The 24655-nt window shown below is 43.7% G+C and overlaps 1 protein-coding gene across 1 annotated transcript in view; it reads right to left on the reverse strand.

The window, feature by feature from the left end:
• LOC308302883 (glutamate receptor ionotropic, NMDA 2C-like) overlaps nucleotides 1-24655 on the reverse strand; it is a gene marked incomplete at both ends in the record, with an annotated part of 142011 nt that overhangs the window by 64168 nt on the left and 53188 nt on the right. Inside the window, 1 exon segment of the mRNA XM_080747201.1 lies at nucleotides 11470-11681. Coding sequence (XP_080603327.1) covers nucleotides 11470-11681 — 212 coding nt within the window.

The raw sequence follows: 24655 nt of genomic DNA on the forward strand, positions 1-24655 counted from the left end.
TGAACCTCTGCTCTGTCCCACTGAATAGCACCGTTCTTCTCTTCTCCTCCACTGAACCTCTGCTCTGTCTCACTGAATAGCATGGTTCTTCTCTTCTCCTCCACTGAACCTCTACTCTGTCCCACTGAATAGCATCGTTCTTCTCTTCTCCTCCACTGAACCTCTGCTCTGTCCCACTGAATAGCATCGTTCTTCTCTTCTCCTCCACTGAACCTCTGCTCTGTCCCACTGAATAGCATGGTTCTTCTCTTCTCCTCCACTGAACCTCTGCTCTGTTCCACTGAATAGCATGGTTCTTCTCTTCTCCTCCACTGAACCTCTACTCTGTCCCACTGAATAGCATGGTTCTTCTCTTCTCCTCCACTGAACCTCTGCTCTGTTCCACTGAATAGCATCGTTCTTCTCTTCTCCTCCACTGAACCTCTGCTCTGTTCCACTGAATAGCATGGTTCTTCTCTTCTCCTCCACTGAACCTCTGCTCTGTCCCACTGAATAGCATCGTTCTTCTCTTCTCCTCCACTGAACCTCTGTCCCCCACTGAATAGCATGGTTCTTCTCTTTGTTACATCTGATTACTCTTCTTGTTCTGAAACAATGTGGCGAGCAGCTGTTCCTGTTTATAAAGTTTCACACTGATTAAAGGCCCGCAGAGGGACTGTTGTTACTCATGCGTTGAATTAAAAAGAAAATAAAGGAAAGCCCGTTGGCATGCACCCACGCTGTTGCCCCTGTGCATTACGTGTGTGTGAAAGACGTTGTGCCGTGATTGTTTCCCCCCTACAACGTAATCGTCAGTTATTATGGTTAAACTTGGAGGAAGATTTATTTTCAAAAATAGTGTACAGAAATGTTAAAATTATGTTTTTATGTGGCCACATCCACCGGCTCAAAGTATATGCCTGGTCGTAGTGGTGTAAAGTAACTACGTTTATTTACTTAAGTACTCTACTTAACTCATTTAATGCCACCCTTTCACCACTAGAGGGGGCCAAGTGTGCCACAGACAATCCCATAGAGATATGCTGGTATATGCAGAAGCCCTGCAGCCATGACTTGCCTAAACACTTTCCTTTGTGCATGTACAGGAAGAGGATGAAGTTAGCTTGAAGTTAGCTATTGGCTACCAAGCATTTTAAAAGCCTTATTTTCGTCAACTTAGCCATGATTAAACCTTGCACACCTCATGCATGGGAAAAAAACAGAGAAGAATGAGCTCTAAAAAATCCAATGCAATCCTGGATTGCATTGTTGTGGGTTTGTGCAGTTTGTTCACAGCTTTCAAACAAAAAAATCCGATTGGAAATCCGTTCAGGCATTCTTGAGATAATAGCCATTATGTTTTACACTGTTGTGAGCTTGGAGGTCTGCTACCTGAGTTGTATGGGGGTTGTATGGGGGTTAAACATGCAAAATCGCGATTGAAATCATGTTCACTAGTTTTGATGGGGTCCAAAAAAAAAAATTCAAAAAAAAAATTTCAAAAAAAAAAATTTTTTTTTTTTTTTGAATCACGTGTATACACGTGATTGGCACTGTGGGATGCGCTAATATATCACGTGTATACACGTGATTGGCACAGAATGAGTTAAGTACAATTTCGAGTTATTTGTACGTTACTTGAATATTTCATCCAGAAATAAGGTTAATCAATAACTCTGCTCCAATGCGATGCTGCCGGTATTATCCAGACAGAAAGCTCACAACGCGTTGTGAGCTTGTAGATCTGCTATTTTCAATCATTTTGTACTTTTACTTTTGGTACTTTAAGTACATTTTGAGTGGGCGCCTGCTACCAGGCATTGCCACTTAGACATTTATGCCCGTCAGCGTCGCCGGTTAGATTCCTGATCCGGACGACCTTTACCGCATGTCACTCCCCGTCTCTCCCCCCGTTTCCTGTCAGTCTACACTGCCCTTCAAAGGCAGAGTGCAGTAACTACGTTTTTGGGCACACTGACTTATTTGTCACCCAAAGGTCAAATTAGCCTTCATAGTAAGGGGATTTTATAAGATATTTGACCAATCTGCAAAGTAAATCGTTACCAAGAATTGTCTTCACCAATGTGTTTCTAAAGGTGTGTAATAATATGTACTAAAAGGTTGAAATTCAACTCCCGGGGGAAACCTCATAAAAAAACTGATTTGTGTTTGTGTCCCATGAATTTACTATACAGGAAAAAAATACAAAACATAAATCTGCTTTAAGGAGCATGTGAGGGGTCAAACTAGGGTTTTTTCATGATGCTAAATCCATTGCAAGCATTCGTTTTGCATGAAAAACATTCCTTGGGCTAAACACGGACCCACAAAACGATGGTTATTGATGAATCATCACTTTTCACCGTTTTGTAGGGGCCATTTGTAGCCCACAGAATGTTTTTCGTGCAAAACAAATGCTTGCAATGGATTCAGCATCATGAAAAACCCCTAGTTTGACCCCTCACATGTTACTTAATGCATATTTATTTTTTGTATTTTTTCCCTGTATAGTAAAGTGAATGGGATACAAACACAAATTATTTTGTTTATAAGGTTTCCCCCGGGAGTTGAATTTCAACCTTTTAGTACATATTATTACACACTTTTAGAAACACATTGGTTAAGAAATTTCTTGGTGACGATTTACTTCGCAGATTTTCTTATGTTCCCCTTACTATCATGATATATGTGGAAGAACAATAAGTTCAAGAACAGATATACAGTCAGTGTAATATCACTTTTATGCCTTTATCTCATTTGGCTGACCAGCTGTAACATTTTTAACCCATTTGTTTTAGTGAAATTCTTGTACATAGTTACTGCACTCTGCCTTTGTAGGGCAGTGCTGTCCTATCCAATAAAGGCATACCGTAAAAGCCCCCCCCAAAAATCAAATCTTTAAGTACATTTTGATGCCAATACTTTTGTACTTTTTGATACTCAAGTACATTTTGAATTCTGGACTTTTACTTGTAACGGAGTATTTCTACATGGCAGTATTGATACTTTTACTCAAGTAAAACATTTGAGTACTTTTTCCACCACTGCCAATTAGCAGCGCACCGAGGTATAAAGGCACTGTCTTAAGTGAAGTGTGAGTGACAGACAGACTGAGCTCAGGGGCGAGCCAGGCTATAGGAGCAGAGCAGCATGCATGCGTGGGGAATGGAGTTGGAGTAACAAGAACGTGATTGAACGAACGGAAGCAGGGATTTAAATGATTTATAAAAATGTTAGTGAGATGATAGTTAACACGCCGTTACGTTTTTAATGGCGGTGAAAACAGGGCGGGGGGAGGAGGGGGGGAATTAATTGCCATAGACAGAAGAAGGCCACCTGTCATCTTTATGCACGGTCTACTGACACAGAGCGCACGTGCACGTGCACACACACACCAATGCATTCACGCACACACGCTGATGTTCAAGCGTGCACGCTCAAACATACACACACACACACACGCACGCACGCACACACACACACACACACACACACACACACACACACACACACATACACCACAGCTGGTGGGTTTCTTCAGAGGAGTGTGTGTGTGTGTGTGTGTGTGTGTGTGTGTGTGTGTGTGTGTGTGTGTGTGTGTGTGTGTGTGTGTGTGTGTGTGTGTGTGTGTGTGCGTGCGTGTGTGTGCGTGTGTGCGCACACGTGCTCAAAATGCACAGAAACTAGCACAGCGAGGAGAGGAGCACCATGAGAGTTGGACCAGAATGAGAGAGAGAGAGAGAGAGAGAGAGAGAGAGAGAGAGAGAGAGAGAGAGAGAGAGAGAGAGAGAGAGAGAGAGTATTTTATATGGTGCCGCCTGACTTAAAGTGAATTAAAAAACAACATGTGAGGTATCAGGCACGTGCACACAAAGGGGGCTTGAGCCCCTGCCCTTTTATCCCTCTGTAAAAAGTGCCCTCTCCAGACCATGAATGCAGTTTTTACTATGGTGAAAGAAATTGATTATGCTTTGTTCAGTGCGATATCAAGCGTCGAAAATAGCAGACCTCTAAGCTCACAACGCGTTGCGGTTGTCAGCTTGGAGGTCGACTATTTTCGATATTTTCACCAAAGGGACCTTTTTGAAATGTCAGCCCCTGACTCTCTAACATTCTCTGCACGTCCCTGTGAGGTATTAATTTAAATGGAGGATGTCACTTATTTAGGGCCCATAATATACGTGACATGTATACAAACCACATGTATAAAACATAAGAGTCTGCATTAAAAGTCATGGACAAAAAAACATGTGATGCAAATGACATTTGTGGGGAAAAATCTATTTCTACTGGCCAAAGTTATACTATTTAAATGAATATGGTTGGGGCCCAATAGTCTTCATCTTTTTTCCGGCTAAAGTTGAGTGTCTGGCTGAAGCAGGCTGTCGTCTGCCCAAGGAGTGCAATATCTGTTAATGAGCATCTTGAATTAAAGAATTCAAACTTCTAATCATCACAGCCAGCATCTGCTGTGCAGGGAAACTGCATGATTAGCTCGAGATAATTTACTCTGATTCACCCAGAAAGCTTTATCTTAACCCTATAAGTGCCTATCCCGAACAAGTTCGGCTTTATTTCAATCCAATACAATATTTTATTTGCTATTTTACTTACCCCGAGCTGCTTGGAGCAACGTGGGTGGTCCTTGCTCGTCCAGCGCTAGCCAACGAGAGACGCTAGATGGTCCGACGATTTATTCCATTGAAAATGGTTTAAAATAAAGTTTAGAGGACACTGTGGGTGCTGGGGGCGTGTTCCCTCCTCCGCGTCATCAGTGCCCACACCCTAGGTGGGGTTGGCAAAAAGGGCCTTTCTGTGCGGAGTTTGCATGTTCTCCCCGTGTCTCCTAGGGTAGATACCCTCACAAAAACATGCAGTAATCCTGGTCTCTATAAAGCCTCCCCCTGGCCAGCCGGGGCGCCTGATGGAGGGGAATGGAACTGGTTGGAATAACGTGTTCCTTCCACGCGCTACGTCCAACCGGGGAAGCTCCCCCTGTCAGGTGATAAGAAGCGGCCTGCTCACTCCTCATGCATTGAAGGAAGCATGAGCTCAGTTCGGGGCCCTCCCCAGGTTGGCAGAGGGAGAGTAGAGCCCAGGATCACAGCTTAGGCAATTGGCACCGGGTGAAAAAAAATGGGTTACAAAAATCGTGGGATAAAAATTTAGATAAAAAAAAATAATAATAAAGTTTAGAGCCCCCCAAAAAAACCTCAATATATACTGTCGGCGGCGCGACGTATTCCAGGGTGCCTATCCCGAACTAGTTCGGGATATTTAATAAAATGAATTATTTAATCGGAGGCCTCAACGAAGCCCCGGTCTAAACGTCCATCCATGGTCCAGGCCAACACTCGGCCATACACGGGCCGTAGTCGCGCCGCCCACTCCAATAATAAATCACATCTTTAGACAGGATTTTCTCCGGATTGTGTTCCCAGACCCAAAGAGAACGTTTTTTGCGACTGAAATAGCTTTAGATCGGGCTTCTAAATGGGTTAGCATTTTGGCTACGTGTCAGCTAGCTTCCTCCTCTCGTCACCCATAGCATTGGCTGGAGTGAAATCCCAAGGCACTTGGGACAGTGTCAACGGAAACTAGAGCGAAGGTCTATAGAGAAATTTCTGGCATTCTAGCGCCCCTTGTGGCCGGCGGCACTGTATGAGTTAATATATTAGCTTTTTGTGGTTTTAGTATATAGGCTATATATATATATATATATATATATATATATATATATATATATATATATATATATATATATATATATATATACACACACACACACATAAATGAACACCCTACTAGATCATTAATATACAGCGGCGGTTATCAACACCTTTTCATATCAAGGACCATTATTTATTTATTCAGCATTTGAGCCAAGAACCACCATTTGATGAGATTTAGCCTCTCAGTCTCAGACCCAAGAATATGTTGTTGTTGTTGGATAGGATTTTAGTCCACAATTCCATGCTGTATTGATGATTTTATTCACTCTGGAACTGTTGATTGTCATCCAAATAGGAGATGCAGAAGAGAGAGAGAGAGAGAGAGAGAGAGAGAGAGAGAGAGAGAGAGAGAGAGAGAGAGGGGGAGAGAGAGCAGGCACCTGCACACATAGACATCAAAGGGGGCTTGAGCCCCTGCCCTTTTACCTGCCTGTGAAAAGTGCCCTCTCCAGACCATGAATGCAGTTTTTACTATGGTGAAAGAAATGCTAAAGCCCTCCTTCCATGCCATACCTGAGGGCAGCATTCAATAGATCTGCCTTGTCCAAACTCTCCTGAACTTGAATGCAACATCTTATGTTGAAAGAATAGAAATCCATGCCTTTACACCGCATCTCCAGAATTCACTTGATTATGCTTAGTTCAGTGTGGCTTCACACAACGCGTCGCGCTTGTGAGCTTGGAGGTCGGCTATTTTCCATATTTCCACCAAAAGTCCCTTTTAGAAATTCCAGCCCCTGCCTCTCTAACATTCTGTGCACATCCCTGAGACAGAGAGGCAGACAGACAGAGAGGCATAGAGACAGAGATGCAGACAGACAGACAGACAGGCAGAGATGCAGGGACATAGAGAGATGGTGTGTCCCGTGTGGTGATAGATGTCGGCGCACTCGACAGATAAATCTTCTTTAGGAGCAATCAATGTGCCATGGTACCCAACGAGACCTGTCACACACACACGCGCACGCAGGCACGCAGGCACGCACGCACGCACGCACGCACGCACGCACGCACGCACGCACGCACTTTAATATTCCAGCCATGCTACTCTCAATAATGATAACACCAGACTAGAAACAGATGCCACATGGGCCCAAAGCATGGCCTGATATGGCTGAATATTATTATTCTACACAGTTGTACAGCCTTGACTTCTGACAGTTTTAGCCCTGGGTGAGGGGCAGATTGATTGATTGATTGATTGATTGATTGATTGATTGATTGATTGATTGAATACTTTATCAGACATTTAATAGATTAAATGTTTGAAACAAGGGGTAGAATAACAATACTTTTTGTGATATCAGAAATCTTATTACGATATTTAGTCTCATATCACAAAATCATGACAAAACCTAGTTTGCATAACGTCGGATTTCTTTGTGTTTATAAAATAAACATTTCACGTGGAAAGAAAGACAGGCCGGTCAATATCAGCAAATGAGATCTCAAACTTCCCTCTCAAACATCCATTGAAGGTCATGGAGTTTTTAATTACTTTTGTTTTTTGTTTTTTTTGGGGGGGGGGGGGGGGGGGGGTTATAGTCTCTGAATAAATTAATCACACAGTCTGCATGGACAATTTGTATTTCAGACACAGTTTGTCTAAATGTGATTGCTGAATATTCATTGCATTCTTATTGTGCCTCTGCGGAAAAAATAAACAAGCTTTTGCGTTGTAATTGTGATCGCCATCAGACTTATTATTTCTGCGTTGGTTTCCTACTTCTGTGTTGCGTGTGTCATATTTGTGTGAATCAGACGAAGCAAACCAACTTATTGTTTAATGTTTTACTAAAGTACTATACAGTATTTTCTGGACTATAAGGCGCACCTGACTATAAGACGCACTGTCAATGAATGGTCTATTTTCAAACTGTTTTCATATATAAGGCGCACCTGACTATAAGGCGCACATAATAGACGCTACCGTTGCGTTATGCATCCAACAGATGGAGCTGTGCTAAAGGGAATGTCAATGTCAATGAATGATCCATATATAAGGTGCACTGGACTATAAGGCGCACTGTAGTTTTTTGAGAAAATTAAAGGCTTTTAAGTGCGCCTTATAGTCCGGAAAATACGGTACTTTACATTTTGAGGTGCTTTTACTCTACTGGAGTATTTTCTATACTTTTAATTCTACTCGACTACACTTCAGAGACAAATATTGGACTTTTACTCCTCTACAGTTAATTGAAAGCTTTGGTTACTAGCTACTTTGTAGATTTAGATTATTATTACAAAATAAAGCAATAAGCCACAAGAGGCGAGTGGTTACCGGGGTAGTATACACCGGCTGAGAGGCGTTTCCAACCCTCTCAGACGGTGTATACTACACCGGTAACTACAAGCCTCGCGTGGCTTATTGCTTTTCTAAAACGGTTACAATATGGCAACATGAAAATCATAGACATGTACCAATTAAAACTGTTCTATTTCACTAATAATACACTATAAGGTCTGCTATGCAAGAATGTAGTTCCCGGCCAGGCAGCAGAAACGACACAGGTGCAGATAATTGGTGCACTGTGGAACACTGTGGAAAGAAATAACGCACCTGGGTTTGATATAAACTGATTCAAGGTGTGGGTTATAGTCTCATATACCACAGCAACCAGCCAATCAGAATCAAGGAATGGAACTAGCCGTTTTAGAACATGCATTAACCACTTCATCTCTACTGTACTTCAGCTCGGCTATTAGAAAATTAGCGCTATCCACTGAGCCACTGTGTCCCACAGAACTGTGCTATTTCATCAAGAACATTAGAGATGACCAATTATACGAAGATGGGTTGAAAGGTGGTGTAGTCGTCCTTTAAAAACCTATACCTTACAATAGCATAAAACACATTCCATTTCCCGAATCTGATTTAAATGTCCCATTTCTGATTGTGTCTGTGGTGAGATGTTTTTGTTTCACAGGGATCTCCCAGAAGGCCGAGGGAGCGGGGAGCCCAGCGTTTCCCCGGGTCTGCATGTGGAAGACCTTATTAATATTCCTGAGGCGTCACTGAGGAGAGGAGCTGCTTAATGCTTTGTCTCTGTCACTTCAACGCACTGGTGTAAAGTAATTAAGTACATTTACTTAAGTATTGTACTTATAGTACAATTTTGAGGTACTTATTACCCCAAAATGACTTTTTTTCTATTGATTACCCATGCCATGGAGAGTTTTTGTCACATTCCTAAGACAAAAATTTGATTCGAGTAAATTTACCCCCATTGATTCCGGATGGGGACCCGTTTCGAAACGGTTCCCCATCCGGAACGAATGGGGGTACATTTATTGTTATCACATTTTTGTCTTAGGAATGCGAAAAAAAACTAAAGATATTATTGAACTCTAGTCTCCTTGGCGTGACTAATCAATAGAAAAAAAGTCATTTTGGGGGTGAACTACTCCTTTAATTACTATGTCCAATTTTCAATACTTTATACTCCACTACATCTTAGAGTCAAATATTGTACTTTTACTCCACTAGAATTACCGGTATTTGAAAACCTTGTAGATTTTGATTATTATTACAAAACATACATTAACCACTTCAACCCTATAGAGTTCGGCCATTTGTAAATGGACAATCTGCACGCTAACAAATGGTTGCGATGGGACGTATTGTGAGCTTGTAGATCTGCAATTTTAAAAAGATTTCCCCCAGATGATTAGCTTAATGTGCAACATTGTTTTCTTGCAAACCAACATAGTATAAGTGCACACAAGGTATCTGCACATTTCTAAAGTTACAATGTGATGACTTTTAAGAGCTTTTTCAATACCAAATTGGTCTAAAATCAACCAGGAGAAATCAACGGTCCGCATGATTTTTTACAATCAATGTAAAAGTATATACTGTAGGCCTATATGGGAACATACATGGGAACCACTCTAACAGAATCTCTGTTATACCCATATATGGAGATCCCTCATGTCATCAATATTAAGCCCATATCTAACAGGACTTCATATGGGAATGCCCATATATGGAGGAAGACAGCCCATATCTGTGCGGCTGGTTCAGACAGGGATCTCCATGTATGGGCATAAAATATATATATATGGGTAACTGGTCCGATATACATAACTGGCCAAGAATTGTCGCCCTGAGGCGTCTTACTAGTTTATTACTAACTAACAAGTTACCACCCAACACTGTGCCAGAATGTATGTGTGTGTGTATGTGTGTGTGTGTGTGTGTGTGTGTGTGTGTGTGTGTGTGTGTGTGTGTGTGTGTGTGTGTGTGTGTGTGTGTGTGTGTGTGTGCGCGTGTGTGTGTGTGTCTATCAGGCATGCAAACGTGTAGCTTTTCGGCGAAAATCGCCGTTTTGAATCCAAATTGGTCATTTGTGTGAATCGTGCAGATTCGTTAAAAAAATGTTTAGGGGGGTGGGGGGGTGTCGTGTCGTCAGAGCAGCAGTGAGAAGAGGAGCGTTTATTTCTTATTCTCGGCGCCGTCCATTTTGTCAGGACAATGGTGTTGAAGGTGGAAGGGGAAGTGGGTCGTTTTGTTTTTTAACAAATCAAGCGCTCCCTGAGTCCCTTCTCTTTGTGACGTCGTCGTCAGCTGGCAGCGCTCAGTCAACAACACTGACTGCACTCAATGCACTGACTGCGAGCCCTGACAGAGGCAGAGCTGAGCGCTCAAAGCTTGCAAAGACAGTTGCCGTAGTTGTGGTGTGACTGTGGACTGTTGGCTGTTTGATTCGCTTGCATCGCGGTCGTGCGCTATTCTGCATCGATGCGTGATGTGATATTATCGGTTATAGCCTTGTTGATTTTACGATGATTCGCTAGCTTAGCCACATGCTAACGCTAGAGTTGCCGTGACTTCTTCCTACAGAAGGAGGAGGCTGAGACAAGTCACAAAAAGTCTGGTCTCTCAACTTAAGAACGGACTAACTGAGCTCGAGTTACAAGTGAAAAGGATCGACCTTTTATTTGACGATGATGGCTAGCTAGATTGCAAAAAGTCAGCCAGGAGAATCCACTAAATGAATCATTTGTGACTGTGATTTACAACTGTTTCCCAAACACTGGGTCGGGATCCATGTGTGGGTCGTGGACACATTTTTATGGGTCCCTTCATTTTTGGTTTCCTACATTTCGTTTTTAATTATTTCAAAACATTTTCAAAAAACATTCCCTCCCCAAAAAAGCTAAACATTTCATGATTTAAAAAAAAAAAAAAAGGAAATTACTTTTTTAATTTCATGAATAAATAATACAAAATGATATAAGAAATGAGCTTAGAAAACAAATAGGCCTATTTAAGAAGTAGTTAAAATAGCCGATCACAGTGCACATTGTCACTGTCTATGCCTGTTTATTAAAGACAAGTCCCTAAATATTAAGATATTCCTATAACTACCGGTATATATGTAGGCTATATTATTGTAGATTTAATTTTCTTTATTATATCTAGAACAATTGGTGGTAGGCAACAAGTCCAATTTTGCTGCATACCGGTATGTATGATATGTATGAGTAAGTCACTGTTTAACCGAGTTAGAAACGTGCAAATTCAGTAAAAAAAGGTCCAAAATTTCGCGCCGCGCACACATTTTATCCCCATAAAAATGTGTCACCTTTTTCACCTTGGGGCTGTTTGCATGTCTGGTCTATGTATACAGACAGAGTACCTCTCTGTGTGGTTGAACTATGCATGCGTGCGTGCGTGCGTGCGTGCGTGCGTGCGTGCGTGCGTGCGTGCGTGCGTGCGTGCGTGCGTGTGTGTGTGTGCGTGTGTGCAGCCTACCTCTCGGTGCGGTTGGACTGGCGCCGGCAGGGCACCGTGTTGCGGACGCAGGTGCCCGTGCCGGGGTCCACGCTCTCCACGATGACGAAGGGCCGCTCCTCCAGCGTGGCCACGGTCAGGTGGCGGTCGTCGCTCACCTGCTCCAGGAACATGCCGTAGCGCGGCCACACCGGGTAGCGCACCTGGAGGATGCCCCGCGCGTACGTACCCACCTGGGGGGAGGGAGGGAGGGAGGGAGGGGGAGAGAAGAAGAGAGGGAAGGATATAGTGTTTTAGGAGGGTGACACATACCGTTGTTTTGGGTTGAGATTGGCACATTTCCTGGGGCAATCTGCCCAGATCATGCATGTCACACATGTCTTCTTCTTCTTCTTTTTTAGTTTTTTACTCTCAAAAAGCGGCTGCAATGTAGTGCATTTGAAACTACATTGCAGTGCATATCATGGGGTGATCACTGCTTGCCTCCTGTGAATTGTTTAATGTATATTTTATTTTTATTTTGTTGCTGAGTGAGATCAGCAGACAAAGTGACATGAGTGAGATGAAAAAACCTGAGTGAAATGTGCCAAAGTCAACCAGAAACATCGGTATACATCAAGGGGGGCTTGAGCCTCCTGCCCTTTTATTAGTCTGTAAAAAGTGCTCTCTCCAGACCATGAATGCAGTTTTTTAAAGAAATGCAAATGCCCTCGGCTCTATCCATGACATACCTGAATTCAGCATCCAAGAGAATTTCCTTGTCTTAACACTCCTGAACTTGAATGCAGCATCTTATGTTGAAAGAATTGCCCTCTCTGTGTAGAACTCCATGCCGTTACCTGAGCTTGAATGCAGCATCTTATGTTGATATAATTGCCCTCACTGTAGAAATCCGTGCCGCTACACCACATCTCCTGATCTCCAGTATTGACTTGATTATGCTTATTATTAATGATTATGGCATCACGCAACGAAAATAGGCCACCTCCAAGCGCACAACGTGTCGCGCGACGTGCGCTTGGAGGTCTGCTATTTTCGATATTTCCGAAATTTCAGCCCCTGCCTCTCGACATTCTCTGCATGTCCCTGGAGGGTGACATAAATCAGCATGCACCAGGTGTCCTGGTGAGTCAGAGTATGGTTGTCTGTCAGTCTGTCTGTCTGAAGACACGACTTTGCGATCCAGTCTGTGCCGTGACCTTGGTCGCACGTCCTCCTTGTCATTCTGTCTCACTTTCAAAGCATTCTCAACCTTTTGAATTCCAAGGACACACAGTTTGATATTAAGTCTACGGGCCCCTCATTTTTTTTCCTTTAACCCATATAGGCCTGAGGCCGATTCAAAAAATGCCTACGTTTTCTGAAAAGCTTCAAATATTATTCAAAAATTACAAAAACAAATATGTTGTTACATACTGTAAATGTACTGTACTACACAAAAATGTATTCCCGGCCTGAAGGGTAAGAGCACAAAAATGTGTTCCCTTTAATATCTAAGGTTCCATTTGTACACTCTCAGAGTTACCGAGCCATAAGGGTCCACTTCGACCCTACGTCAATACCGTACATATCATTGTCTCTTCACGACTCAAAGCTTAATGGGGGGATCCTTCCTCATTGAACACTCAGTTGGTCTCTGGAAGAGAATGGCCAACAGTAGCCCCCCATCTGTGATCATCGACTTCGCTGTAGCTCCAGGACAGGGTCAATTAAGGCTGTGACACACTGCGATGAGATTTGATGAGAGAGTGGTCTAGCCCAGTGGTTCTCAACCTTTTCAGGCCGCGACCCCCAAAATAATCATATTTTAACTGGGGACCCCCCACCCTGACGAGCACTAAGAGTTGAGGCATTACATTTTGTATAACATGGTTCTATTGTGAATATAGCATCGCGCTGCGAGGAGTTGTGAGCATGTAGATCGGCTATTTTCACAATTTCTGCCTCTAATATTTGACAATTTAGACAATGTTTAGAGGTATTAAAAGTCCTTAAATTGTCACTTTAGAAATATGCAGATACCCTCTATACACTTAAACTTTATGTTGGTTTGTTTACTGTTGAGTGAGAAAACAACATTGCACATTAGGCTACCGGTAATCATCTGGGGACCCCCCAAAATAATTTGGGGACCCTCCTGGGGGTCCCGACTCACAGGTTGAGAACCACCGGTCTAGCCAACACCAACTCAGGTCTCCTGAATCCATGCCCTCCACACTCTCCTCTTTATCATCAGGGTCTCAGGCTCTGCAGTGTTGTTAGCTAAGCTTTCGCATTGCGGTGCCATCTACGTAGTTGGTGCTCTTCTTGCCTTTGGCTTTGCCCTGGGCTGGCTCCCGCACTGTCAGGTTTGCTTGCCACTATAGTTCCTGGTGCCTGACGCAGTGCCCTGCCAAACCCCACCCCCACCCGAGCAGAACCTGTCTGCTCGGCGTGATTTCAATCACCTGCAGCCCCTCCGTCGCGCAAAGGTGTGACAGAGGATTTATCAAAATAACCGAAAATAACACAAACTGTTCAGCCCCTCACCAAACCAAAGGTATCAGTGGACAGTTGAAAGCTTACTCTACTTAGTGGACGCGGTCTGAGCCCCCCACCACACGCTTAAAATACATTTCTAGGGCGAAATGAAAAATAATCCACCTGACGGAGACACTCTTCCTGGTTGAAGACTGTTTTTACGAAACAGCGCTTTCCAACGTCACAGAGCTGAATAACACCCAACGAGACCAATGCTCTGTTAATGCGATGCATTTCACAGGTTCCCAACAGGTTTGGGGATCTGTTGGGAATTGATTAACGATTGGAATTATGATAACTATAATGAAAGGACGGAGAGATGTGTCGTCGTCAAAATAGAAAAAGTACCAAATGCAGAATGTCCCACTTTACACACGGTTTCCCAAGATTTCTCTAGCCATAAAGACCTAAACGTTGTTAAATTCACATTAAAGTCTGCTCTTGCTTTTGAAGCTTTTTTCTGTAGCTGCGTCCAGTCCTCTCCACCTGTACCTTTGTAGGCGTGCGAAAGACTTGCTTTGTGTTCTCATTATAACAGTTTTGACTAGACACCCCCCCGCTGTGGAGCCGACCGGTCCGATGACAACGGTTTAATTATAATGAACAGGTACACGGTCTCACAGGGCTGTGAGCAGACGACCGGTCCAATACAACGGTTTAACCCATTTAGGCACTATTGAAAAATAGCAGATATACAAGCTCACAGCACGGCACCATGTGCCGCACTACGAGCTTGTAGATCTGCTATTTTTGATAAATCGTGAAGTCTTTCAATATATTTTTTTAAAAGCGAACATTTGTAACTCAAATATTTGCCTCTGGGGGGTCCCTGGAACAACATATTTTGAGATGGGGGTCCCCGACCAAATACATGTCATTTTGGGGCATCCTTGACATGAAAAAGTTTGAGAACCACTGATTTAGAAGAAGGATTTAGAAGAAGAAGACTTGCGCAAAAGTTCATGATTTAAAAAGAATAGTAGATCTACAAGCTCGCAGCGCAGCAATCGGTGCCGCGCTGTGAGCTTGTATATCTGTTATTTTTCAAAAGTTAAAGCATAAAGCGACACAGATTTGCGCACAGGCCTAAACAGTTTAATTCTAATGAATGGTTACAGAGTCACACTGGGCTGTGTGAGTGTGAACACTGGCCAAACAAACAGACTTAAAAAGCTTTAAACAGTTCTGACACCTGTTCTCGCAGCGAGGGATCACGGGACGCCGTGCCAGATCAGATCGCCACCAAAGAAGTGGATTAATTCTTGCTATACTTGCTACTCAGGGAATTATACCTACGGTAAGGTCTCTATTTATGCATTCAGGGTTTTATTCTTCCAGCTAGCTCAGTGTCCTAGAATGTCCGCCCTGAGATTGTGAGGTCGGGTTTACATACTGTAAATGTACTGTACTACACAAAAATGTATTCCCGGCCTGAAGGGTAAGAGCACAAAAATGTGTTCCCTTTAATATCTAAGGTTCCATTTGTACACTCTCAGAGTTACCGAGCCATAAGGGTCCACTTCGACCCTACGTCAATACCGTACATATCATTGTCTCTTCACGACTCAAAGCTTAATGGGGGGATCCTTCCTCATTGAACACTCAGTTGGTCTCTGGAAGAGAATGGCCAACAGTAGCCCCCCCATCTGTGATCATCGACTTCGCTGTAGCTCCAGGACAGGGTCAATTAAGCAATCGGTGCAGCAATCGGTGCCGCGCTGTGAGCTTGTATATCTGTTATTTTTCAAAAGTTAAAGCATAAAGCGACACAGATTTGCGCACAGGCCTAAACAGTTTAATTATAATGAATGGTTACAGAGTCACACTGGGCTGTGTGAGTGTGAACACTGGCCAAACAAACAGACTTAAAAAGCTTTAAACAGTTCTGACACCTGTTCTCGCAGCGAGGGATCACGGGACGCCAGGGTTTTATTCTTCCAGCTAACTCAGTGTCCTAGAATGTCCGCCCTGAGATTGTGAGGTCGGGTTGGATTTGGGGTAAAATCCCTGCATGTGACGTACTAGCGTCATCATGCCCAGGGGTTGTACTTGTTCACAACAAATTATGATCCAATTGCTGGAAATACTTTAAAATGCACCTGAAGGGGCTTTGGAATAGCGGCACTGGCGTCGCAAACGCACTTGGAATGGGAAATAGTGGGGAGGGAAAAAAGTCTTCCACACACTCTGTATGGAAGTGGTAGGTTTTTGGTTTCTATGCCTCGCACATCTTTATATGACTTTTATATGCAATGCTACTGACATTTGAGCACAACACTTGAAAACAAAGCATTGCATTGCGGGTTTGGCTGCTATAGAAGCTGTGGAGGGAGCTGACAGGCCCTTCTTGACGTAAATCAATTTTAGGGGCATGTCATTTTAGGGGCTACTGGTAGATTGCGATCTACCTTTGGGCAACGCTAATGTACAATGATGTACAATCAGGGTTGTTAGGGTTACTTTTAAAAAGGAATCCCCTACAGTTACAAGTTACTTTGCAAAAAAGTGTAGTCAGTAACGTAATCCGATTACCACAATTTAAAAAGTAACTACTGGTTACTTTCAGTTACTTTTGGATTACTTTTAAGCAAAACTCGATTTATTATGACTGATAACAGTATTATCATAAAATATCTAATTTTGAAGATTTGCATACTGGATAACACCACTTGTACACATACTGTAATTCACACAAAATACTGCATGTTCAGAAAATAGGTTAGATCAGGCTCTCAACCTTATTTTTTTTACCAGTACCACTCAAGACAATATTTTTCTCCAACCATATGATGTTAAAATACAGTAGTGTACACCTTCCCCATCCTATTCATAGGCATGCAGGCACAGTACACACAGAAGGCAAAAGTATACCTACAAACAAAATAAAGAAAAACGACTTAATAGCTTTATATGCAAATGACTGGTACTCTCTTTCTAAGCAATGGCCAAATGTTTAATGTCCATATACATAGAGTAGGCATATATAAGAAATATGTATATTAAGGTGCTGTACTGTTAATTTCCAATTCCAAGCATTCACTTGTGACGTCGGCCGCCTCTCAATGCAAACAACCAACCTCTGTCACTGACATACTCTTGCTGAGAACGACCAGCATCCGTTCTCCCATCAAAAAAAAAAAAAAAAAAAATCATGTTTTACTCATAACAATCCATAGCCAGCCTCGATACAAGACTGACCTATGACTGTCTTGATCCAAGGCTAAACAAGCGAAGCTTAAACCAGCGCCCACCAAGTTACACCACTTTTTCATGTCAAGGACCCCCAAATGGACACTTATTAGCCAATGGACCCCCATTTATTCTATCTCTGACCCCAATTTATATTGTAAAATCAATGTTAATTTTAACTCTCACTGTACACAGTGAGAGTTACAGACCCATGGTCCATTTGTTTCCAAACTAGCATTTAGCTGGGGGTGCATTTAAATTGTGTACACTCTACAGACCCATAAGGGTCCATTTGGTTCCTAACTATCAATTAGCTGGGGACTCCCTGGGCTGGAACTCCCTCAAGGACCCATGTAGGTCCCCGGACCCCACTTTGAGAACCAATGGCTTAAACAAGCCACCTTTAGCCTGAAGCTAACACTAGCCAGATGCTATGGGAAACTTTATAAGGACAGCCTTTCGCTTACCGTTGTAGAAACAGCATGTGTAAGCCTTCATCGATCATATCAGTATCTCCTTCTGTCTTGTGTGCAGTTTTCCTTTCAGATGGATTGTTGTAAATATTCCATAAATTGTCCCTGAACCTATTTGTTAGTGTTAAACTTATCAGTGCTGCCATTGTAATTAAAGGCAGAAACAGCGTTCCAAAATAAGATTATTAGCTTTTATTTCCCAACAGAAAACGAATAAATGCCCAGTGTTTTCAACCAACCTCTCCACGTAACGCTCAGAGTAAAAACAACAACAACGTGTTACAATGGACCCGGTATCCCAGCCAATCACAGAGAGGGATACGTCAAATAGTAGTCATTGATTGGCTGAGAGACGTTCCGGGTGGAAATGGTGTCAGCAGACCTACAAATTCACAATGCGTCGCGGTTAGACACGTTGTGAGCTTGTATATCTGCTATTTTCGATGCGCACCACCGTCTTACGACTGAACATAGCATAACATGCTGCTGTTCCCTGAAGCGATGCTGTGACAATGTGTAGGCCTACTGGTATTTCTACTTGAGTATTTTATTGTTTGGTGTTTTTATAACTTATTTGTAAAATTCATGAGGGGAGGGGGAGAATGGAATCCACCATGTAACCCCCGTCATTCACCTCCGTTACTGTAATCCAGATTACACATTTTAAAATGTAACCTAGGACTTTACAAGTTACACGTTTTTTGTAATCTGATTACGTAACGGCGTTACATGTAATCCGTTACTTAACAACCCTGTGTACAATGCATATATTGTCTCTGTATGTCTGATAGTAATTATTGCTATTGTCCAAAACTCTCCTTACTCTTCAGGATTCAAACCGAAAAGTTTCAAAAATAGCACATCTACAATGGCTGGCCTCTCCCACGACGCCAGAGGCACAACCCAGCTTGTCCGGTAATAGGGTAACAAGAGTGCAGAGTGCAGCTGCAGACCTGCTTACTGCAAGTAAGCCTTGCCGAGCCATGAGGCCCATAGGGCAGGAGCCTATGTCCTGTTTCTGACTCTAACCACAAGGCCACTGAGCTGGTGCTTACTGCAGTAACATCACCAAAAAAAGAACTGGTCTTGAGAGTTCAATCTTGCAAAATATCTGTCAAAATCAGTAGAGATGAGCACTTGAAGACTAATAGTCCATGCAAACACCAATACCCCAAAATCTCTGCTCACTCACTCACTCACACTCCGTCCTCCTGCTTAACCCGGAAACAGTGTTGTCCCATTGGTAATTTGCTTTTGGAGGAACCAGCTGAGTGCATGAGCCTATGAGCAATACAGTATCTATTATACAACATGACATGCAGGAGTAGCGAGTGAGTGAGCGAGCAGCAGTGAGGGATTGGAATGTGTCCGTCAGTCCAGCCGGTTTGATTCCTCTGGACTGGCGTTATAATCCTCTCCTCCTGGCTGGGAGGCGGGACTAATGCGCGATGGAGGACGCCAGAGGAGTGAGTGAGTGTGGGAGTCAGGGTATTGGAATTTGGCTCACTCTCATAACGTGATGCTACCGTTGGATCACACACACACACGCGCACACACACACCAATTAGGAAAGTGATGGACCGTCATAATAACCAATCAGAGAGGAAAAAAGAAAAACTGTGAGTTAGACTGATCTATTAGAGTGAACTACCTTTGAATGATCTGTTGGCTTATTACATTGACAGCCTAATGCTTATGTTTTGAATCATAATAGACACATAATAACTCTGGGGAATTACCCAGGCGTTTAATGAAGCTACAGTATTATCGTCTCTGACGGGTGGAAACCTCATATGTCCAAAACTGTTCAGGCTTCAAATAAAAAAGTGTGTCGCTTCGTGCCACGCTTCGAGCCTGCAGATCTGTTACTTTGGATGCTTCTGTGTGACTCTGTGGTATGATCAATTAGGGTGTTAATTTATGCGGGAAAAAACACAAAAAGGGGATAAGCGGTTTCTGCCCGACGGCGATGATATGCACACTATAGCCCCATTTCCACTGTAGGGCCGACCCAGAACGAAGCAGAACTTTCCAGAACTAAGAACTTTCAAGAACCTGAGAAGTTCCGAGACCAAGTTCTGCTTTTGTTCCCATATAACCAGACCTAACCGGGAAGGCCCCGCCCATAGGTGCCCAGAACTCAAGTTTAATCTACCTCAGGAGCAGGACCGAAAAATCTGAAACCGGGCTGTGTGCAATGGAAACAAAACCAAAACCCAAAAAATAGGTTCAGGTTCCTGAAAGTTCTGGTTCCACCTTGCAGTGGAAAGGGGGCTTAAGAAGGTTGTGAAATCTGAAAGAGAGAGAGAGAGGGAGGGAGAGAGAGAGACATCCAGACAGTGTGTGTTTGGGGGGGCTAAGGTCAATTAAAAACGAGGGACCCAGAAAAACTGATGAGTGCAGGGGGAGCCAAACCAAGAGCCAAACCAAAACAGATCGGAGGACACACACACACACACACACACACACACACACACACACACACACACACACACACACACACACACACACACACACACACACACACACACACACACACACACACACACACACACACACACACACACACACACGACCTTTTCAGGCCGCGACCCCCCATATAATCTTATTTTAACTGGGGACCCTCCCCCCCACCCTGACAGGCATTGAGGCATTACATTTTTATATAACACTTCTATTGTAAAAATAGCAGATCTACATGCTCACAACGCCTCGCGTTGCGAAGCGTTGTGAGCATGTAGATCTGCTACAATTTCTGCCTCTAATATTTGACAAAATAATTTGGGGGGTCCCGACCCACAGGTTGAGAACCACTGCTCTAAAACACAGGAGACAGCACTTCTGAACGTCTGAAACCCCCCCGTGTCACCTGAGCTGAAAAGAAACAGCCCCACTAATCCTCTCAGCTTGGCAGCTCCGCGGGGAAAAGCCAAGCCTTTCTCCTCCTTCTCTCCACAAAGCACCAGTTATACATTAGCCGGGCGGGGCGGGGCGGTGTCGCGCTTTCCCCCGAAAATAGACCCATCTACGAGCTCACGATGCGTCGCTCCCCACCGCTCCGCGCCGCGCCGTGAGCTTGTAGATCGGGGGCTATTTTTGGGGGGCGCCCCAACACCGGCACAGCCAGTGCGACTAAGTATCTAAATCGGACTCAAAGAGGACTTCACTTCACTGTTTGTTGGACCAAAGCTATCATGACGAACCCCGCTGAGCTCAGCGTGCCCCCCCCCCCAAAGCTCTGTGAAACCCCCACTGCGAGTGCCTTCCAGGGGTTCCCTCGGCCGAGAGAGGAGAGAGAGAGAGAGAGAGAGAGAGAGAGAGACTCCCCCTCCCTTCCCATCCTCCTCTCCTTCCCCTAAAGGTATTTGTTGATTTCCACATACTGTCACGCAGGCTTGTTGACAGTCTGAGTGCCAGTGGTGAACACAGCCTAGACTCAACACCCGATCACTCAGCCTGAATTGACATTTCGTTTCACTCCAATATTCAGTCTGAACGTGCTTTCATCCACAGCAGTTTCTGGGATGGTCGTTGCCAAAGAGGCAGTCTTCTGCGATTGGTTCAACGTCTGACCAATCACAACAGTAGCAATGCAGATGACGTAGTGTTGTTATGTGGCTGGCTAGTGGCGAGCCTGTTGCTTGCAACTTGCTAACCAAAGAAACAGGCAGAATAGGAGCGCTACGATAAAACACAACATACTGTAACATGTCTGCTACTGATGTTTCATAGCGACAACAAACTTTGAGCTGTAGGCCAAATGAAGGCCAGGAACGCAAAGCTTGGCCAACGTGACCCTGGGCTTAAAAACGGACAGAGGCAGATGTAGGAGCTTAGCTCCTTCCAGGTGTCCATGTGTGCAAGTCCTCAAAAATAGCAGATCTACAAGCTCTACAAGCTACATAGATCTGCTACGCAAATACTCAATGAAAGCTCGTAAAAGCTTATAAAAGCATGTAGGTAGATCGGCTATATTCAAATACTCAATGTACTCAAGTAGATGTACTTGGTCACTGTCGTGTCCACCACTAGGTTGATGTCCAGACTGCAGTGACGTGCGACAGGGACACGCGCACCGCAGACATACAGACAGTGTCACGGGCGTCCCTCTGTGTCCCTCTGCGTCCCTCTGCGTCCCTTGAGTCACACTGATGGGACAATGACGGCAATTAGGAGGATCAATCATTTCTATCTCTCCTTCAGGGTCTTCGTAGTGAGAACCTGTAATTGTTGTTTATTCTTGGCAGGAGTCTCTAGCCCAGTGAGTCCAGATCGTTTTATTTAATTTCCAGAGATTTTTTCCTTCTATCTCTTGGAGCCCAATCTACACTGTAAAAAATCAAGTGTCATTTTAACTCTGAAGGTGTGCAAATGGAACTAGTTAGTTAACAGACCTGTAAGGGTCCATTTGGACCCTTATGCCCTGTTTCCACTGGCAGTCCATCCCCACACCGCACCACACCTTTTGGCCTCGCAAAGCCTTGAATGGCCAAGCACCCAAAATATCTCCTCTTTCCAAAGCGCAGAACCCCCTCTCAAATCCACAGGTATGCCTTGCAGACTCAGACTATCATTGACACTCCTTTGATATAATGAATTGCATTTTTATAGCGCTTTTCTAAGCAAGTTGCGAACTCAAAGCGCTTACAATGGTTCATTCATTCATACATTGGGAGGTGAAGCGGCGAACAGTCAACGCCAGCGTCCTCACTTCCCACATTCACACACCAATGGTGGCAACTGACAAGCTAACACCATTGGAGGCAACGCAGGGTTCAGTGTCTTGCCCAAGGACACTTCGACATGTAGACAGGAGTAGCCGGGATGTGAACCGCCGACCCACGGACCAATTGGCCACCCCGCTCTACTTCCTGAGCCACAGCCGCCCCAGCGGCTGTGGCTTTAAGTACATACAGTAAGTGTATACAGTAAGTGGAGATCAGTGCTTCTTGCCTAATACTGTAATGTACAGATGTGCCACTTGAGAACTTCACACATTATGCCATCGGCAAGACAGTGGATTGTTGGTAAATTGTAAGAACATTGCCAGTGAGAAAGAAGGGCATTTTTAAGGTGCTATGTAAATACTACTCAGATTCTTATTTCCAATGAAAAGAAGTGTCGAAAAGTGCCTCTTGTTTTCAGTAACAAAGGAGAAGAATGAGCAAGGCTTCTTCTTCTTTCGTGTATCATCGTCCTTGATGATTGGGTGGCGACATTTGTTTCACAAGACTTTCTTGTTACTTGCAAGGCTAAACTGTGAAAAGAACATTGGAAAACAAGTATTTCCAGATACTATGGTAAGAACCAAATGGATGTTGTTAATGAAGCTGATTATCAACAACAAATGTAAACCTATCGCAGCAAAACCAGTGCCAATCACAGCAGTGCATAATAATTATATACAAATAAAAACAAAGATCACAGAAAACTAATACACAGTGCATGTTCTGAAGGCCTGGAGGAGAGAAAATACAGTCCTCAGTTTAGTCTACAGGAACATCATGACCAGTAGCAAGCACTGAGAAATGGATGTGTGTGTGTGTGTGTGTGTGCGTGCGTGCGTGCGTGCGTGCATGTGTGTGAGAGCAAGATTGAGTTGTGAGTGATGATATGACGCTGCAAATTCCAACACGTTGAATGTCATTGGAGTTTAAATAGTTTTCTTAAATTAAACAATGACAAGTGAAGTCATTTAAATTATTCTCTTACATTAAACAAAGACAACTGGAGTAATTATTTTTTGGGGGGAAATGAAGGAAGAGAGATTAGAAGTAACTTCTATCAGTGATGTTAAAATAAGCCCAGACAGAAATCTTGGTGGAGATTAACAAACCGCATTAAGCCAATTATAAAGTCCAGACTTCATGAATACATCAGGGATTAAAGGACATTATGTCTCATCAGCATTTGGAAAAACCTTGGCGACTACTAAAACGTCAGGAGACTCGACTTCTGTAACAGCGTCTTTGCTTTATAGTTACTTTGAACGTCCCTGAATGATTCGGTTCACTGAAATGAACGATAGTTCCCATCATTATTTTACAGGTGTCCTCAAAAAATCTAAGTTTCAAGACGCTGGCTGCTGCTCGACTGACTCCCTGTACAGCAATGTGTCAAAGAATAGATGTTTTTGATCAATTCTGGTTTGTAAAAAGCGAAAGTGGATGATTTAGGGCCAAACATTTCTATGCTGTGAATCATCCATACATTTCAGATCTGCTTACTGTTCCAGGAATCAGAACTAAAATGGTAAATGGTTTTTATCCAAGGCGCTTTACATAGATTATGCATTACATTCAGCCATTCACACACACATTCATACACTGATGGTGGGGGAAACCATGCAAGGCACCAACCAGCATAGCGGGGGCAACTAGGGGTTCAGAGTCTTGCTCAAGGACACATGAACACAACCTCTGGGGGAGCCCGGGAGACTGTTTAAGATCTTGTAAAAGAGATCCCATCTCATTTACAGTAACGGTTTACTGCCTGTCACTACTCTGGCCTCTTGTCCATGAGAATAACTTCTAGAACCCGTTCCGTTCTAGACGTTCTTGGCGTTAACATCAGTGCATTGTCCAAGCATTGTCATGGACAAAAGGTGGGGAATCTGCCAGAGGTTAGCTGTGTATGATAAACAGTTGGTTACAGCAGTGGTTCTCAACCTTTTCAGGCCGCGACATTTCCCTCTGTACACTTAAACTTTATGTTGGTTCGTTTACAATGTTGCACATTAACTTTAATCGTCTAGGGACCCCCAAAAATACTTTTGGAAGCCCCCCTGGTGGTCCCGACCCACAGGTTGAGAACCACTGGGTTACAGCATAGACATAGAAAGCTAGACGCCTCCTCCGGCTCTGTGGGGCGTTGGTAAAAAAGGATTGGCTTTTTTTTAAGGCAAGCTTCCGGGATTCTGAAGGACGCTTCCGCGTGCGCCACAGAAGGGGACGTTCGGTAGGCGGGGCTCCCTCTTTCCCAGAGGCACTTGCTTTGGCAATGTAAACGTTTGTCTCCTCATGCCA

Source organism: Nannobrachium achirus, assembly GCF_963921795.1.
Source record: "Nannobrachium achirus genome assembly, chromosome: 18".
Lineage (NCBI taxonomy): Eukaryota > Metazoa > Chordata > Actinopteri > Myctophiformes > Myctophidae > Nannobrachium > Nannobrachium achirus.